This window comes from Oncorhynchus masou, chromosome 15, assembly GCF_036934945.1.
Source record: "Oncorhynchus masou masou isolate Uvic2021 chromosome 15, UVic_Omas_1.1, whole genome shotgun sequence".
Lineage (NCBI taxonomy): Eukaryota > Metazoa > Chordata > Actinopteri > Salmoniformes > Salmonidae > Oncorhynchus > Oncorhynchus masou.
In genome coordinates, this window is record NC_088226.1 from 64300089 (window position 1) to 64319788 (window position 19700).

Genomic DNA, 19700 nt, shown 5'->3' on the forward strand with positions numbered 1-19700 from the left:
ACATACAATTTGACATACCAATTAGGATCTGGCTAAAAATACTTGAATCAGTTATAAAAACCCATTGCCCTTTATGGTTGTGAGGTCTGTGGTCCACTCACCTACCAAGAATTCACAAAATGAGACAAACCCCAAACTGAGACTCTGCATGTAAAATTCTACAAAAAGATAATTTGTGTACAATGTAAAACACCAAATAATGCATGCAGATCAGAATTAGGCCGATTCCCGCTAATTATCAAAATCCAGAAAATAGACGTCATATTCTACAACCACCAAAAGGAAGCGATTCCCAAACCTTCCATAACAAAGCCATCACCTACAGAGAGATGAACCTGGAGAAGAGTCCCCTAAGCAAGCTGGTCCTGGGGCTCTGTTCACAAACACAAACAGACCCCACAGAGCCCCAGGGCAGCAACACAATTAGACCCAACCAAATCATGAGAAAACAAAAAGATAATTACTTGACACATTGGAAAGAGTTTACAAAAAAACAGAGCAAACTGTAATGCTATTTGGCCCTAAACAGAGAGTACACAGTGGCAGAATACCTGACCACTGTGACTGACCCAAAATTAAGGAAAGCTTTGTACAGGCTCAGTGAGCATAGCCTTGCTATTGAGAAAGGCTGACCTGGCTCTCAAGAGAAGACAGGCTATGTGCACACTGCCCACTAAATGAGGTGGAAACTGAGCTGCACTTCCTAACCTCCTGCCAAATGTATGACCATATTAGAGACACATATTTACCTCAGATTTAACAGACCCACAAATAATTTGTAAACAAATCCACTTTTGACAAAATCCCATGTTTATTGGATGAAATACCACAATTTGCAATCACGGCAGCAAGATTTGGGACCTGTTGCCTCAAGACAAGGGCAACCATTTTAAATACAACCCATATTTATGTTGATTTATTTTGATCTATTTGCACATCGTTACAACACTGTATATAGATATAATATGACATTTGAAATTTAGTTTTTATTTTGGAACTTGTGTGAGTGTAATGTTTACTGTTATATCTATATCACTTGTTTTAGCAATGTAAACAGATGTTTCCCATGTCAATAAAGACCTTAATTTGAGTTTAAATTGAATTGACAGAGAGACAGACAGAGCGAGAGAGAGACAGAAGGAGCATGAGAGACAGAGAGAGACAGAGACAGAGACAGAGACAGAGAGACAGAGAGAGCAGGCATGAGAGACAAACCCTCACAAATGTTTACAGATGCACAATTGAAAGCATCCTGTCAGGCTGTATCTCTGCCTGGTACGGCAACTACACCGCCTGCAACCTCAAGGCTCTCCAGAAGGTAGTGCGGTCTGCCCAACTTATTACTCGGGGCAAACTACCCGACTTCCAGGACACCAAAAGCACCCGATGTCACAGGAAGGCCAAAAAGATCATCAAGGTCATCAACCACCCAAGCCACTGCCTTTTTACCCCGACTATCATCCAGGCAAGGTCATTACAGGTGCATCAAAGCTGGGACCGAGAGACTGAAGAACAGCTTCTATCACAAGGCCCATCAGACTGTTAAACAGCCATCAATGGCACATTAGTGGCTGCTGCCTATAGGCATAGACTAGGAATCACTGGCCACTTTAAGGAATGGAACACTAGTCACTTTAATAATGTTTACATCTGGCATTACTCATCTCATATGTATATACTGTTTTCTATACTATTCTACGGTATCTCATTTACTTAATAATGCTTACATATCTTGCATTACTCATCTCATATGTATATACTATTTTCCTGTACTATTCTACTGTATCTTAGTCTGTTCCGCTCTGACATCGCTCGTCCATATGTATATAGTCTTAATTCATTCCTACTTAGATTTGTGTGTATTTGGGTATATGTTGTGTAATTTGTTAGATATTACTTGTTAGATATTACTGCACTGTCGGAGCTAGAAGCACAAGCATTTCGCTACACCCGCAATAACATCTGATAATCACATGTATGTGACCAATACCATTTTATTTGATTTGAGAGAGAGAGACAGAGAGAGAGAGAGAGAGAGAGAGAGAGATTTAATATAACATGCTACCACATTCAACACATTATAGTCAGCATGCATACTATTCACATTAACAGAACTTCCCATTTCATATACTGTAGCTCTTTTATTTGAAAACGTGTTGCTTTACGTTATTAGGTATATCCTTTCAAACATTGACAGACAATGGAGACGGCAGAGGGCTTTCCTTTAGGTGCATTAGAAGTTGACATTTTTTTAAGACTGAATCATAATGTGTTCTTGTGCATTTTACCCATCTCTGTCTGTACGAACCCTAAATGTGCCGTACTGTACTGTAGTGCCCCTCCCTCCCGTCTGTCAAGTGTGGCCTGGGGTGTGAGACAGGCAGGCAGTGCAGCTCCTTAGGCGCAACCTATCCTTGCCCTGCTGTACTGAGACAACTAACCAAACAGATTTTACCGGTAAACACAACCTATCTCTGCTGTGCTTAGACAACCTAACCTGACACACTTTATGGGAAGGAATGAGGAAGAGGTTATCGAGCCCTCTCTCCTAACTAGAAGAGGAAGGAAGCTCTCACTCTGCCACTAAGAAACACATACACTATACCACTGTTTTGCATAGGTGGAAATACCAGGGTTGTGCGTTAGGTAACAACACCATCTACTTAGGCGTAAAGAGGCTCATTATGAGCAACCATCACTCCTGTGTTCCAATGGCATGTTGTGTTAGCTAATCCAAGTTTATAATTTAAAAGGCTAATTGATCATTGGAAAACCTTTTTGTTGTATATATATATACATATGTGTGTATGTATGTATGTATGTATGTATGTATGTATGTATGTATGTATGTATGTATGTATGTATGTATGTATGTATGTATGTATGTATGTATGTATGTATGTATGTATGTATGTATGTATGTATGTATGTATGTATGTATGTATGTATATACAGTGCCTTGCGAAAGTATTCGGCCCCCTTGAACTTTGCGACCTTTTGCCACATTTCAGGCTTCAAACTTAAAGATATAAAACTGTATTTTTTTGTGAAGAATCAACAACAAGTGGGACACAATCATGAAGTAGAACGACATTTATTGGATATTTCAAACTTTTTTAACAAATCAAAAACTGAAAAATTGGGCGTGCAAAATTATTTATATCTTTGTTTGAAGCCTGAAATGTGGCAAAAGGTCGCAAAGTTCAAGGGGGCCGAATACTTTCGTGTATATTTCGTGTATATATATACATATATATGTATGTATGTATGTATGTAGACACCTGCTCGTTGAACATCTCATTCCAAAATAATGGGCATTAATATGGAGTTGGTCACCTTTTTGCTGCTATAACAGCGTGATTCATCACTCCAGACAACGCGTTTTCACTTCTCCAGTGTCCAATGACAGCAAGCTTTACACCACTCCAGCTGACGGTTGTTTGTGGCTGCTCGGCCATGGAAACCCATTTCATGAAGCTCCCGACGAACCATTATTGTGTTGACGTTGCTTCCAGAGACAGTTTGGAACTCAGTAGTGAGTGGTGCAACCAAGGGCAGACTAGTTTTACATGCTACGCGCTTCAGCACTCGGCGGTCCCATTCCGTGAGCTTGTGTGGCCTACCACTTTATGGCTGAGCCGTTGTTGCTCCTAAACGTTTCCACTTCACAATAACATAACTTACAGTTGACCAAGGCAGCTCTAGCAGGACAGGAATTTGACGAACTGACTTGTTGGAAAGGTGTCATCCTATGACGTGCCACGTTGAAAGTTACTGAGTTCTTCAGTTTGTGCCATTCTACTGCCAATGTTTATCTATGGAGATTGTATGGCTGTGTGCTCAATTTTACACACCCATCAGCAACGCATGTGGCTGAAATAGCCAAATCCACTCATTTTAAAGGATGTCCACATATCTTTGGCTATTTTGCAGCACCTGCGATAACATTGCAAAATATGTGTACGCAACCAATAACATTTGATTTTATTCCTATATGTTACTTTACTTGTAGGGCCAGTAGTTTTTCTTTACCAGTCCTGGTTATATTTAACCTTGGTGCCAGTCTGATTTGCTCTATTGCTCAGTCCTTATGGAACTACTGTCATGCAAACCATGTTTGGCTTGACAATGACAATGGTTTAGACAAAAGCCATTAGGGTGGGTCAGAGTGGCCAGCACACCTATTTTTTACCTGGCAGGCATACGTGTGTAGTAAATAAAAGTGTTCCCCTTTCGTTTTTAACACCCTGTCTGCAATTCCTTAATTAAAGACTTGCTATTCGGGGCTTTGTTATCCTGTCTGGGGAGGAGACAGGGACAGGAGGGAAGTGAGGAGAAGGGGAGACGAAGTGGACGAGGGAGGAGAGGGGAAGGGGAGGAAAGGGAGAGAGGACAACAAACCCCATTGAAGTTCACCAACTGATGGTCATGTAGTTGGCTACGCAAAGAAATGGACAGGAACTTACTGGACACTAAACGTCAATTTATGCTTGCTTTAAATAATGACAATAGTTACACAATATGGCCTCTAGGGAGTGCCACACCTGTGATGACAAATGAGGTTGATATAATTTCCAGACGGGTGGATAGGTATTTGTAATTGAGGGCTTAGAAAGCATTGCTGTGTGTGTGTACGTACAGTACGTTCATGTGTGAGTTTGTGATGATTCATCAAGAAGATGAATTCAGCAGATGCTTTCATCCAAAGCATCTTAAAAGGCATACAACAACTGAGCTACATGGCAGGGTTTTCAGCGCGTATTTCCAAATGACCTAGTTCTTCTGCCTCTCTCTCTGACCATCATGGACCACAGATGTTGGCCTACTGCTAGTTCCACCACTGTAGTCACTCACTCACAGGGTTATAGGAATAACAACTTCCCTCTAATCACAGATCTTGGATCAGTCTGCCCTTCCCAATCCAAACCTCAACCATTACGAGGCTAAAAACAAAACTTTACAATGTAGCTAATTCAGTTAACCATTTTTACTGCAACAATGTAGTATATGTTACAATTGTTCTATGATCATACCTGAAGAAAATGATTGCCGTTGAAATTAGAAAGATGATCTAGATAATCGTAGGATTAGGGTGACAAAAACTCAATTTGAACTTGATTATCAAAGTGATTGTTTAGATTTTCACTTCCTAAAACAGAGCAGCTAATCCTCGTTGCTTAGTGTGAGGACATTTGGCCCATAGAAATAAAATCTATAAAACGGGCCTCCCCATTCAAAGCAATAATGGCATACTGGGTGGATTCTATTTCTATGGTTAGCCTACATGTTTGTCATACCATAGTATGGCATTGTGTGTGTGTCTGCGTGTGTGTGTGTGTGTGTGTGTGTGTGTGTGTGTGTGTGTGTGTGTGTGTGTGTGTGTGTGTGTGTGTGTGTGTGTGTGTGTGTGTGTGTGTGTGTGTGTGTGTGTGTGTTTCTTTCTCACTGCTCCCAGAGCGAGGACATAGTGTCAGGACATAGCCGGAACAGGCAGATCGTTCAAAATTGGGCGTCTGACATGTCCGGAGGACGTCAGGAAATGCCTTCAGAACATAAGGGGCAACAGTGAGTGCTATTGCTATCAAGTTGACTTGTGTTTTGCTAAGGCAGATGGGCATTATCTCATGACTCCAGATCCAACGGTTGCATGTTCAATACCAGTGATAGACCCTTAGTTACATATTTTTATACCCTATCCCTATCACTTTACCCTATCCCAATCCCTATCCCTATCCCTATCCCTATCCCAATCCCTATCCCAATCCCTATCCCTATCCCAATCCCTATCCCTATCCCTATCCCAATCCCTATCCCAATCCCTATCCCTATCCCTATCCCAATCCCTATCCCTATCCCTATCCCAATCCCAATCCCTATCCCTATCCCAATCCCTATCCCAATCCCTATCCCAATCCCTATCCCTATCCCAATCCCTATCCCTATCCCTATCCCTATCCCAATCCCAATCCCTATCCCTAACCCAATCCCTATCCCTATCCCTATCCCTATCCCAATCCCTATCCCTATCCCTAACCCAATCCCTATCCCAATCCCTAACCCAATCCCTATCCCAATCCCTATCCCTATCCCAATCCCTATCCCTATCCCTATCCCAATCCCTATCCCTATCCCTATCCCAATCCCAATCCCAATCCCTAACCCAATCCCTATCCCTATCCCAATCCCAATCCCTATCCCTATCCCAATCCCTATCCCTATCCCTATCCCAATCCCTATCCCTATCCCAATCCCTATCCCAATCCCTAACCCAATCCCTATCCCTATCCCTATCCCTATCCCAATCCCTAACCCTATCCCAATCCCTAAAGTTAATGTTATAACCCTTCCCTGAACCCTAAACCTTAACTGTTTCCCTTTGAAATTTGACGTTTGGAGAAACGGAACGATGCTGAGCAGGAGCAGTCAGGGTGTCAAAAACACTTTGAAATGTGATGTTTGGAGAAACATGGATCATTTTTTATTTTACTTTTATTTAACTAGGCAAGTCAGTTAAGAACAAATTCTTATTTACAATGACAGCCTAGGAACAGTGGGTTAACTGCCTGTTCAGGGGCAGAATGACAGATATGTACCTTGTTGGCTCGGGGATTCGAACTTGCAACCTTGACGGTTACTAGTCCAACGCTCTAACCACTAGGCTACCCTGCCTCCCCATAAATGTCATAATCTGAAGTCAAATTGGTAAAACAACGAGATCTTGTACACACACAAGATGGTCTATCCATACTGGAATTCAAAACTCATTATACCATGTGATTGTTGAATATTCGTTTCTGATTGACTTGAAGGGCAATATAGAGTGTGCATTATTTCCCAACGGTATATCTGCACGGTAGAATTCAATGGCTATAGTTCATTCTTACATGTTCTATCTTTGAGCAAAAGTTTAATTAAAAACATTATTGACATTGTTGAATTGGATTTTCATAAAAACAAGCTAGGACAGATGGTTTGGTTAGTTAAACTAGGAAGTCTGTTTGTTTGGTTACCAAGCCAACTACCTAGTAAACTGTCTAGCTACTTCAATAGATGTTGAACACAATTCTACCGGAAAATAAACACAGTTCTAGCTGCAAATGTGTTAAATTATAGCCATGGTATGAAAGAGATAATCACCTCAGGGCTCTATGCGTTCTCTGGGAAATCATGCAACTTCATGGAAGGATAGTTCCACTAGTTGTACTTTTAACTCATCTGTCCATAGAACATTCTTGATGATCATCTAGCAGCTTCCAGGTGCTTTTTGGCAAACTTGAGTCAACTTTCTGGATGAGATGGGTCACATTATGTCTGGTCGAAAACCCAATACTGCATTCCACAGTAAGAATCTCATACCAACGGTCAAGCATGGTGGGGGTAGTGTGATAGTTTGGTGATGCTTTTCTGCCTCAGAACCTGGACGACTTGCCCATGAATTGTGCTCTGTATCAGAGAATTCTACAGGAGAATATCAGGCCATCCATCTGTGAGCTGAATATGAAGTGCAGCTGGGTTCTGCAGCAAGACAATGATTCTAAACACACAATCAAGTCTTCATGAAAATGGTTAAAAAGCAACCAATTTGAAGTTTTGGGAATGTTCTAGTCAAAGTCCAGACCTAATCCCAATTGAGATGTTGCAGCAGGACTTGAAACATGCAGTTTATGCTTGAAAACCCACAAATGTCGCTGTTCTGCATGCAAGAGTGGCCCAAAATTCCTCTACAGTGATGTGAGAGACTGATCAACAACTACAGGAAGCATTTGGTTGCAGACATTGCATATGAAGGTGACACAACAAGTTATTGTGTATAAGGGGGAAATTACTTTCTCACACAGGAGACTTGGGTGTTGTATAAATTTGTTCATTAAATTAAAACAATATTTTGTTGTTGTTATTTGTAAACTCAGGTTCCCTTTATTTAATATTAGTTTTTGATTGAAGATCTGATAATTTACTATAAACAATATGCAAAAATTGAGAAAATCAGAAAGGGGCTAAATACTTCTTCAACGCACTGTATGTGTCTTGTGTTCTTCCTATGAAGGTGGAAGGAAGTTTAATTAACACCAATCCTCCAAGCGTTTTATAAATGCTTTTTAGAATCCATATTAGCTTTTAATATTTTGTGTTGGTTTGGTGCTCTAGGGAACACAAGTTAGAACCAATTGGACAGGGTATTAAGAATCAGTAGGAAGATCATTGGAGAAAGTCAGGAACCCCTCAGTGACATTTACAAAAACGAGTGAGGAAGAAGAGGGAACAAATAGCATTTGACATAACACACACACTGAATAACCAGGTATAGCCCCCTACCCTCCAGGCCCAGGTTCAAAGATCTCCCATTCAAATCTAAGAGAGCAGCATCTAGTTTTGTGCCAACTACTTAAACTACTTAACTCTATTGAAGTTTGTATTTGTATTTGTATATATGTGGATATGCCCTGGGAGAACATAGAATGTGTCTAATCCTTTATACTGTAGCCTACATGTTTTTGTGTTATATGTCTTGTTCGTACCATTCTTCACCATACATGAAGTTCCCTCCCAGGAAATAAGGGTTATTTGAATTGAATTGAATACTCACACACTCCAGTACATGCAGTATACTACACAACACATAAATACAGTGCCTTCAGAAAGTATTCATACAGTGCCTTCAGAAGGTATTCATATCCCTTGACTTATTCCACATTTTGTTATATGTTATTACACATATGTACACATATGTTATTGCCTGAATTCAAAATGGATAATATTTTTTTTCACACAATACTCCATAATGACAAAGTGAAAACATGTGTTTCGATATTTTTTGCTAATTTCTTGATGAAATACAGAAATATCTCATTTACATGCTGTAAGTATTCACACCCCTGAGTCATTTACTTTGTAGAAGCACCTTTGGCAGCGATTACAGCTGAGAGTCCTTTTGGGTACGTCTCTAAGCGGTTTGCACACCTGGATTGAACATTATTTGCCCATTACTCTTTTTAAAAGTCTACAGGCTGATTGTTTATCATTGCTAGACAGCCATTTTCAAGTCTTGCCATAGATTTTCAAGACGATTTAAGTCAAAAATGTAACTAGGCCACTCAGGAACATTCAATGTTGTCTTGATAAGCAACTCCAGTGTAGATTTGGCCTTGTGATTTAGGTTATTGTCCGGCTGAAAGATGAATTTTTCTTCCAGTGTCTGGTGGAAAGCAGACTGAACTAGGTTTTTCTCTAGGGTTGTGCCTGTTTGTACAGCTGTATTCCATTCTCTTTATCCCAAATAAACTCCCTATTCCTTTCCGATGACAAGCGTACCTATAACATGATGCAGCTACCACCATGCTTGAAAATTCCATGCTTGAGTGGTTTCAGTGATGTGTTGTGTTTGATTTTCCCAAAACATAACACTTTTTTATTTCGAACAAAGTTCATTTCTTTGCCACATTTTTTACAGTATTGCTTTAGTGCCTTGTTGCAAACAGGATGCATGTTTTGGAATATTTTTATTCTGTACAGTCTTCCTTCTTTTCACTCTGTCAGTTAGGTTAGTATTGTGGAGTAATTACAACATTGTTGATCCATCCTCAGTTTTCTCCTATCACAATCATTCAACTTTGTAACTGTTTTAAAATCACAATTGGGCTCATGGTGAAATCCCTGAGCGGTTTCCTTCCTCTACTGCAACTGAGTTAAGATGGACACCTGTAACTTTGTAGTGACTAGGTGTATTGATACACCATCCAAATTGTAATTAATAACTTCACCATGCTCAAAGGGATATTCAATGTCTGCTTTTAACATTTTTACCCATCCACCAATCAATGCCCTTCTTTGAAGGCATTGAAAAACCTCCCTGGTATTTGCAGTTGAATATGTGTTTGGAACTCACTGCTCGATTGAGGGACCTTACAGATAATTGTATGTGTGGGGTATAGAGATGGGGTACTCATTAAAAATTCATTTTAACCACTGTTATTGAACACAGAATGAGTCCTATTTATTATTTATTTAGGCTTGCCATAACAAAGGGAATGAATACTAATGGCTCAATACATTTCAGCATTACATTTAACTTTCAATTTTGAAAATGTTCAAAAATATTATAATCCATTTTGACATTATGGAGTGTTGTGTGTTGATCAGTGACACCAAATCTAAATTTAATCCGTTTTAAATTCAGGCTGTAACACATCAAGATATGGAAAGGGTAAAGGGGTGTGAATACCTTCTGAAGGCACTGTAAGCGCGTACACAAGCACACAAATGTCGTTTGATAAATTCACACTAATACGTGATAGACAACACACACACACTTGTTGTTCAGTGTGAACACACACTATCTAATGAAATACATACTGGTACACACACATTGTTCAGTACATGCACGTTCTAAAACTCAGTGTTTAATTAACATCCCTTCTCGACACTCACACACACACACACACACACACACTGCACATCAGAAAACATACCGTATTTAATTAAGCACACATAGGCATTGAGTGTGTGTTTTGCAAAGGCAGAGAGTGATGTGTTTCAGAGGGAGCGATGTCTTCTACTTGTTGTACACACTGCACATTATAAATTACAAACTATTTAATTGAACACAAACACACAGAGATGCAGTGTGTATCTTGCTAAAACACAGAGCAGTAGCTGATGTCTCCCTGCTCCAGCTCACTAGGCCCCTGAGGTGACCACATATTTGTCTGGTGAGTAAGGAATGTGGTTACATGCCTTAGACATTAGCTATGACGGAGCACTGGCTCCACAAGAGAGGGAGGGAGTGAGGGAGGAAGAGTGGGAGGGAGGAGGGGAGAGGGGAAGGGCAGGGTCAGAGTCTGAGCTCACGGCAAGTGAGCTCATTCACCCCCCCGGGCGAGCAAGTGAGGAGAGAGAGAACAACTACGTCATCCTCTACACAGAGGAGCGGGAGGGAGAGAGAGAGGGAAGCAGGCAGGAAGGGAGGGGGAGAAGTGTGAGCGAATGAGAGACGAGGAGAGCCAAACAGCACAACAATAGGGTACTGCTCTTCTGCCTGTGGGCTCACACACACGGAGAGACACACTCAGTAGCAGCTACAGACAGACAGACTTCTACTCTCTTTCTTCTTTCTTCTCTCCATAGTTATTCCTTTCATTATTCCTCAAAATACTACTGGACCTCTATGGCTTTGGTAGATATTATAGGAAAAATATGATTCTTGGTGGATTTGAACTGAATGAGTTCTAGAAGTGACTTGTGGAACTTGTGGGCAGTACATCTACAGATGTTTGGGAGTAGTTTACTTTCTGGAAGTGGGTTCCGTCCATTCTCTTGAGTTCGGGGACTAAGGTTCCTTCCCTCCTTGGACTTTGGGATCTGAGTTTGGGCTTGGACTTGGTCACCACCAGTCGGAGTAGTGACAGCTGGGACTTTGTGGTGTGGAATTTTAGACCTGACCGGCTTTCCCTCTGAAGTTTTTCGGAACAAGTGATTTGTTTGTTTAGCCGTTCTGCTAACTTTTTCCTGGGGGACTCCATTGGTCTGGACGGCAGTCAGTGTGTTCCCGATCTGAGTGCACTAGAACGCGTGTATGTTGAGCGTGTTGAGGGTGATGCCTCTGGACGTGGTCATAGCCCCGGCTGAGGACTGTTTCTGGCCTGTCCTGCAGGAGTCAGACAGGAGGCTGAAGATCAGAGTCCGCAGGACCAAGGAGGGGAGGGAGCTACGAGGTGTGTACTGACCCAGTCTGGGAAGGGGTGTCAGTAGGTTAGAAAGAGAGAGAGAGAGAGAGAGAGAGCTCAGTGCTGCAGTACACTGTAAAACATTTCCTATATAATGGCAGCAATTGGCCAGTGAGTACAGACACCGTAATCCATTTTACGGTACCAATTGTTTTACTGTAATCTAATTTACAGTATTCACGGTAACTTAATGCCAGAGCAATGAAACACAGTACAATAAGGTAAAAGTGAGCATTAAACAGTACACATTGTTGTCTACAGTATGTTACTGTAGTTATAAGGGATTATAGCAAGCAGCATGGCTGTAGGCATTTTGAATGGATGAATAATCTATGTTATTTATCGCTTGCATATCTAGAGTTAAAAGATACTTTCACCTCTACTTTTTTATTTGACCTTTACTTAATCTTACACTTCTGACCTTTTCCCTGCATACATTTAGGTGTCAGGGAACTACTACCACATATCACTTACATTGGTACGGGACTCTCACTAACGGGTGCAACAAATATATCCTCTTACAAGGCAAGCCTTAAAATATGTTAATGAGCCAGCAATTCTTTCTCTGCCCACATTAATTCTCAACAATGCACCATCATTTACAGCATTTATAGCAAAACAGCATTATAGTACTTTATTGTTGAATTGTTCAAAAATAAAATCAGCAATTGCTAATAGTGAATATTTAATTATATATTACACTATGCCAACTGATGTATGGTGTTTTCTATGATTTTCACTATAGCCTCTTTCAAGACATGCATAAAAATGTGTTAATGAGTGAGAAACAACAATACCGTGCACTAAAGTTCAAAAGGTTTTTGAACAGTATTCTGAATTACAGTAAATCACTGGCAACAATTGGCCAGTAAGTTACTGTAGAGTTTCAGGACAAGGTTTGAAGAATTCGTAAAATACAGTATATTACTGTATTCTCCGGTGGTACTCAAATAAAATAAAGCCTCTTACAAGGCACGGTATAAAATATTTTAATGAGCCACAGACTCTTTCCCCGCACACAACATAATTAATACTGTAAAACACATGTACGGTATTTTACTGTGCATTTTACAGCGTTTGACTGTTGAAATGACAGGTCTTAGTGTGCTGTAAAACAAATGTATGGTATTTTACTTTGCATTCTACGGTAATCTACTGTATTCAGTTTATAAAGTATCAGACTGTTGATTAATACAGTTAGTGGCGCAGTGGTCTGTGGCACTGCATCACAGTGCTAGCTGTGCCACTAGAGATCCTGGTTTGAGTCCAGGCTCTGTCACAGCCGGCCGAGACCCATGAGGCAGCGCACAATTGACCCAGTGTCGTGCGGGTTAGTGTTCACGCTCTCTCCACCTGTGGTCATTGACATGTAAAACTATCACAAAGGCCCATTTCTCCTTCCCTCTGTCGCTCTCTCTGGTTCTCCCACTCTATTTTATCTTTCTCTCTCTTCTGCATCGGCAGTGTGTGAAGCCAGGTGTTCTATGTTACACCTTTCACACAGCAAAAGACGAAGAAGTGTTAAATTTCCTAAATGTGTGTGGTGCACAGTGTGCATTGATATACTGTACAGTTTGTGTATTTCCAACATAACGTGTGTTTGTATGTCTAGCTATATACACAGCAAATGATCCAGTGTTAAATCAACACTGGGACAGTGTCTATACAGTTTCACGCTTTTCATTTTTAAATTAACACTGTGCTTAGTGCTGACACTATTACACTTTGTCAGTGTTAGGTAATTTACACTTAGTGTTACACAATAACACCTCATATAGTATTTTTAACACTATGGAGTGTATATTGTTTGCACCAATGGTGTTATGCAATAACACATCATATAGTCTTTTTAAACATTACTCAAAGCAGTCTATTACTCAAACAAGGTCACTCAGTGTTGGGTTTAGGACATTACAATAATATTTACACATCTTCATTGCAGCATGCTCTTAAGTACTTCCAAAAACATCCAAACTTGGAGCCGATATGCTCAAACTTTAGTTACATAATCATGGACCACTTAAACTGGTACAACACTTCCGCTCACAGGTAGATAAAAAATAATGTGTTGAAAGTCATGCCCACTCGAAGCCACGCCTCAATAACATTTCCCACTGTGCCTTTCGTTTTTTGTGTAAACCGTAGAGTTACTGCCCATGACTGTATTTGTTAGTGACAGAGACATGGTTGTTTTAATCGTTCATTTTTGCTCCTGTAGATGAATGTTACCCGTTAAAATTAAACTTTTATGACAATAGATTAAATATATCATAAGTTCTCACTTTTATGGCCAAGTTTTACCGTAACACAGTGATGTTATGAACTTCCTGGTTTACAGGCCACATCAGGCCTGCAAGTCACATTTTGCTGGCTTGCCAAGTGATGTGTAGTTCCTTTTGGAATCCAGTCAGTTAGGATATCCAACAGTTGGAATGTATATTCACAGGCAACCTGCATTCACAATGACTGTCAACACCATTTCAGTAATGGGTGCAATACATCTAACTAACTGATTGGATTAGTTTAGAAAAATGTATGTTATTTATCTTTATATAGAATAAGATTAATCAGTCAATCAATGAACATACAAAAACATAGATATTAAAAACAATCCTAAAAATCAACACTAGGTAACACTGGCCAATTTGCTGTGTGTATAGATGTGCTGTAGAGTGTGTATACTGCATCAGAGTATAGTATGCATGCGTTTCAGTGCAGTGAGCTGGTTCAGTGCAGTTAGCCCAACACCTGGTCCTGTTCACACTGCACATTGCGTGCTCGTATGCATGTGTTCACACCACAGCTTCAAGGCAGATGGGCAGATTAGCCCAGAGAGAGACAAAATCACGTTTGCCGTCACCTGTTGAGAATAGAGGTGTTGTTAGTGGTTATTTTTAGATTGTGTTGCCCTCAGAAGGTTAGCTGCCTAGCTGCTGCAAACCAGCCTCACTATTTACACTCAAACACACATAGCTAAATTCTAATGCTACCATAACATATGGATCTTGATGAGCTAACACATGTATTGACATGGACTTTTTCTTAAATATATTGATGTACACACAATTCAGTTTTTTAACTGCCATTTATACTGAAATAAAACTCAACAAAAAAAATATCTGTTAGCCTCATGCTAACGCTACCGTACTGACGTATAGACCTCTGTTAGCCACATGCTAATGCTACCATACTGACGTATAGATCTCTGTTAGCCACATGCTAAATCTTCCGTAACATAAACATAGGCACAAACAGATACTGGTTGCCCTTCAATCCTCTATATTGCAATTGTGGTGTTCTTTGTAACATGCTGATCGAGTGGCTACCCTCAGGCCCCCTGCTGCTGTAGCAGACTCTTTGTGGAGTAGAGTGGAGTGGGGCATGTGTGCAATGATGTCATAGCGATGGGGGAGACACATTGAAATGCTAATGTCCCCTACAGAGCACAGGGGACAGCTGGAGGGGCACAGAGGATGGTGTCATGTCTCTCCCATATGAGCGATAGAAGAGAGGGATGGAGGGAGGGCAGTCATTCAGGCAAATCAATGCCCCCGGGATGGAGAAGAGAGGGGGAGTGTGCGCGTGTGTGTGCATGTGTGTGTTCCCCTCCATTAAGGCATAATGCAGCTGAAAGCCTCTCACACACCCATGCACACACACACACAGAGAGGGGTCTGGTATTGAGGGCCAGTCAATAGTACCAACAGCGTAATGTTACAGACAGGCTCTCTCTTTCTGTTCAGTCAATATCTCAGTGATTTCAGGCCATACAAACAGACCTTGCATCATAACTCACCAATTCTGGTTAGAGCTTTGGGCCAGTAACCGAAAGGTTGCTGGATCGAATCCCCAAGCTGACAAGGTAAAAATCTGTCGTTCTGCCCCTGAACAAGGCAGTTAACCCACTGTTCCCTGGTAGCCTGTCATTGTAAATCAGAATTTGTTCTTAACTGACTTACCTAGTTAAATAAAGGATAAATTCACCAGAAGACAGTGTTTGTAGCAATGGAGGATGTGATTTGTGTTGGTGAAAAAGCATTTCTGCTTCCAAATTATGGCAGCAAACAATTCATGTGTTTCTGTGTCGAACAGGGATAATTTGTCCTTATGAACTTGCTTTCCATTTCCTCACAAGCTTTCCATTTCTTTCTACAATACATTGAAATATGTTGATATACACTTCTTGTAAACATGTATTTCTCTATGAAATTCATTCATATGTGGAGCATTTTTAGATTGTATTGATTTGTGTACATTACCCTACTTCTCCCGATTGGGTGCCCTGTGGAGGGAGAGAAGGAAAGATAAAAAGGGGGGAGAGAGACCATTCGGTAAACGAGGGAGGGCCCGGCCTCTCAGAGAGAGGAGAGAACAAAATACATTATATAAGCTGCGGAGTGTTGGGACAGTGGAGATGGGATGTGGGGGGGGAAGTCTGTGCTGGCTGGTGGGCCCATTGTGACGCCCTCTTTCCAGTGAGTTGTTTACCATGCATAGACTGAAAGGTGGATGGCTACTCAACAACCAGGGTCAGTTTGGCTATTCAGTTCATAATGGTGAAGGTGACACTGTGGGGAACGGGCAACTGGTCCTAGAACAGTTGTTTTGAAACTAAAAGGAGCAGGAGCCTCAAACGCCTCAAACCTAATTGTAGGCGTTGGATCACAGAGTTGGGTTATTTTCTTGAAGAACTGCTGGGGTATTGAGGCTGGGCGCTGGGTTATAGACAGGTTGGTTGTTTAGCAATAAAACCAACGCGTGCGCAAATAGGTGGCAAAACAGACGGGGTTGGCTTCGATTATTGACAATATGCAAGCTATATTTAGTCTCTGTTTATTGAAAACATAAATACATTTGCACAATGAGGACTTGTTACCTCCTAAATACATTGTTTAAAAAATATATATATTTAACCTTTATTTAACTAGGCAAGTCAGTTAATTAAGAACAAATTCTTATTTACAATGACGGCCAACACCGGCCAAACCCGGACGACTCTGGGCCAATTGTGCGCCGCCCTATGGGACTCCCAATCACGGCCGGTTGTCAGGGTCTGTAGTGACGCCTCAAGCACTGAGATGCAGTGCTGTAGACATCGTTACAATTATTGGTTAGCTAGCTAGCAAATTTGAGCCATATTAGCATTAACATGAAATCATTCAAAACACCTCAAAACAAGACATGATATCAAGAACAAGAGGAAACGAGCTGAAACAAGCCACTTACGATTCCCAACATGGCAGTTTCTTGTCATTCTTCCTAGCAATCTGGCCATCCAGATTTCCAACAACACACTGACTTCTGCCCCATGGAAGCATGGACATCGTTTTGGTGATGTTGTCAGATAATCGATCTATTGGTGCTGGGTTGTTGAGATACGACACAGCAGGTGAGATCAGAAGACGAGTTGTAGTTTAGTAGGGGTGTGGCATTCAGATAGTTATAGCCAACCTTGAGAATAGATGTCATTCCTGTTCATCTGTTCTGTAGCATAGTTATCACATGTTAAGGTTGAACATTAAATTCTAGAGCTTCAATGATGCTTAAGGGAATGTATGAGTTCCCTAAAAACCCAAGTAAATTCCATTGTGGGAATATATTAAGTCATATATCTTACTAGGCAATAAGGTATATAAATAATTGCATTTAAAAAAATGTATATAGACTCTTTAACAAACTCATTTACATTTTCACATTACCTTCTAAATAAGCAGTGTCAACAAATGTCGGCACATGCATCCAAACCAGCAAGTCTGTGGAGGTCTGCAGGGCTTCCATGTTGTTTGGAGGGGGTGAGCCAGAGCTTGGTGGAGTCCTGCGTTGAAAAGGGTCTCTGGCTCCCCCTGTACAGCAGCAATGTTCTTCCCCTGCTGGAAGGCACAGGATACTTGCATTGGTCTCTAGTGGCAGTGGTCTCTGACTGTAGTGCCGGACACATGACAGCCACTGGTCGAGAGGGGCTCCTGGGTGGTTATCCAGGATATACCTCTGCACTGGCTTGGCCAAGCAGTACAGACCAAACCTTGCAGGGTGTTGGCGCGATGTAACCATTTGTGGCCAACCCTACACAGTGGTTTATTAAGAAGGAGACGTTTGACAAGATCCCATTTGAACACACACATATCACAACCGACACTCTGGTTTTCAAAGTAAAAAATGGATTGTGCCACCTGAGTGTGTGACCTCAAGACAACACTGCATTTGTCCCCTCTGGTTGCCTGCGATGGCCCTTTCCATACCTCAACAACACAGCCTGGAGCCCAGTCCATGAGCAAGCCGCATCGCACTGCTCCTACCACCAGGTGGTGCCAGGATCTGTCCCTCCATCAGCTTCTTTGCCTGTAGTGGAATCAAACACAAAGGAGAGAGGAAAAAACACATAATAAATGGCAATAATACATTTTCAAGGTTCAGGGTCAGGGTCAGGGTCAGGAGACGCCCATTCTCATACCCCAGCAACAACATGGAGCCCAGTCACCAAGCGTGCCACCTGTCACTTCTATCACCTCCTCTCCACTTTTCTGAACCTCAATCAACCTTTTGTGATTTGGGGATGGGCACGGGTGGAGGCCACAAGAATGGTCTGAAGAGACAGTAGGTTTGGGGTGTTTTCAGGGAAAGTGATGTTGCTTAAAAAGGAAACTGTGTTGGGGGAGACTCTTGGTCTCAGAGGAACCAACCTCCCAACCTGCCCTCCCAGCACACCAACTTCTGTAATTCCTGCCTCCATTTCCTCACCTGCAACTTCCACCACATCAACAATAATGACTAACCCCTGCTCAGTACCCACTACACCAGAGCCACCCTTGGGTGGCTTTTGAGTACACTTGGTGGCAATCTCTGTAGAGAAAAGCCTCATCACAGAGATTACACTTTCTGTGGTTCCAGCAGTCCAATGAGTGGCCCAGTCCCCTGCACACCACCTGCTCTCCACACTTCCTACATAACTTTGGTTGTATGAAGCAATGGTTCTCTCCCAACACCATTACCGAGGGCAGGTGTAAGCCCCCAAAACCTTATAGAGCTGCTCTTTGTTGGATTGAAATTCCCCAGCTGGAATTCCAGATGCCTTCAGCATCTCTTACCTTTTTAGGTACACCTGTCACTTTACAATTTCTATTCAGCCAAAAGCATGTGTCTTCCCCACTCACTGTTTCAGCCAAAAGCATGTGTCTTCCCCACTCACTGTTTCAGCCAAAAGCATGTGTCTTCCCCACTCACTGTTTCAGCCAAAAGCATGTGTCTTCCCCACTCACTGTTTCTTTGAACATTCTGATGACCACCACCTCCTCCGACAATTTCTCCACAGTGACCAATCAAACTTAGCTTTTTTGTTTTCTTACCTGGTCTAGAACTCTTTCAACAGAGCTGCTGTCTGGAAACTCACATCGAACCTATTTGCTAAAGGCAACCCAAGAATGCAGTTTATAACACCTGGATTGAATTTAAGGGTATTTTGCGAGAACTTTCTGGAGAAGTCCAATCTGAACAAATCCAGTGGATTCCCATCTTTAAGTTTCAAGAGAAACCGCACACTGTGGTGCTTCCTCATGCCTGGCTTGGGGTCTGATATGATGCAGGCCCACTATGAATAACCAAATGTCTTAGAAGGTACAACGAGCTGAAAATAGGTTAGGCTATACTAGGCTAAAAGTCTAGTAGGCTATGGCTAGCAGGATGAGGAGGCTTGCAGGCCGAGGCTCGCCATCTTGTAAGCTGTCAACAAACTCAACTAAAGCAAACCAGCAAAACTAGCCGGCCAGCAGGCTAAATCTAAAACAGATAATATCTGACAAACAATGAACTAGAGTGAGGATACAGGAGAGCTAAGAAGAGAGAAGGCTAGTAGGTGAGCAACCCAGCAGTTAAGCTAGACAGCAATTAGCAAGCTAGCAGGCTAGAAAACTGACAAACAATACAACTAACAGCTGCCAACACTTATATACCTTGACAAGAAAGCTAAAGCTGGCTAGGCAA

General features: G+C 41.6%; 1 protein-coding gene across 3 annotated transcripts in view; it reads left to right on the plus strand.

The window, feature by feature from the left end:
• LOC135556638 (dual specificity protein phosphatase 8-like) overlaps positions 1 to 19700 on the plus strand; it is a 123584-nt gene that overhangs the window by 91964 nt on the left and 11920 nt on the right. The window contains exon 1 of one of the 3 annotated variants that reach the window (XM_064990001.1): positions 11023 to 11711. The exons of the other annotated variants lie outside the window; for them this stretch is intronic. Coding sequence (XP_064846073.1) covers positions 11573 to 11711 — 139 coding nt within the window. The 5' untranslated portion in view covers positions 11023 to 11572. Of the gene's footprint in view, positions 1 to 11022; positions 11712 to 19700 lie in introns of those variants that run through there. 3 annotated transcript variants of the gene reach the window in all.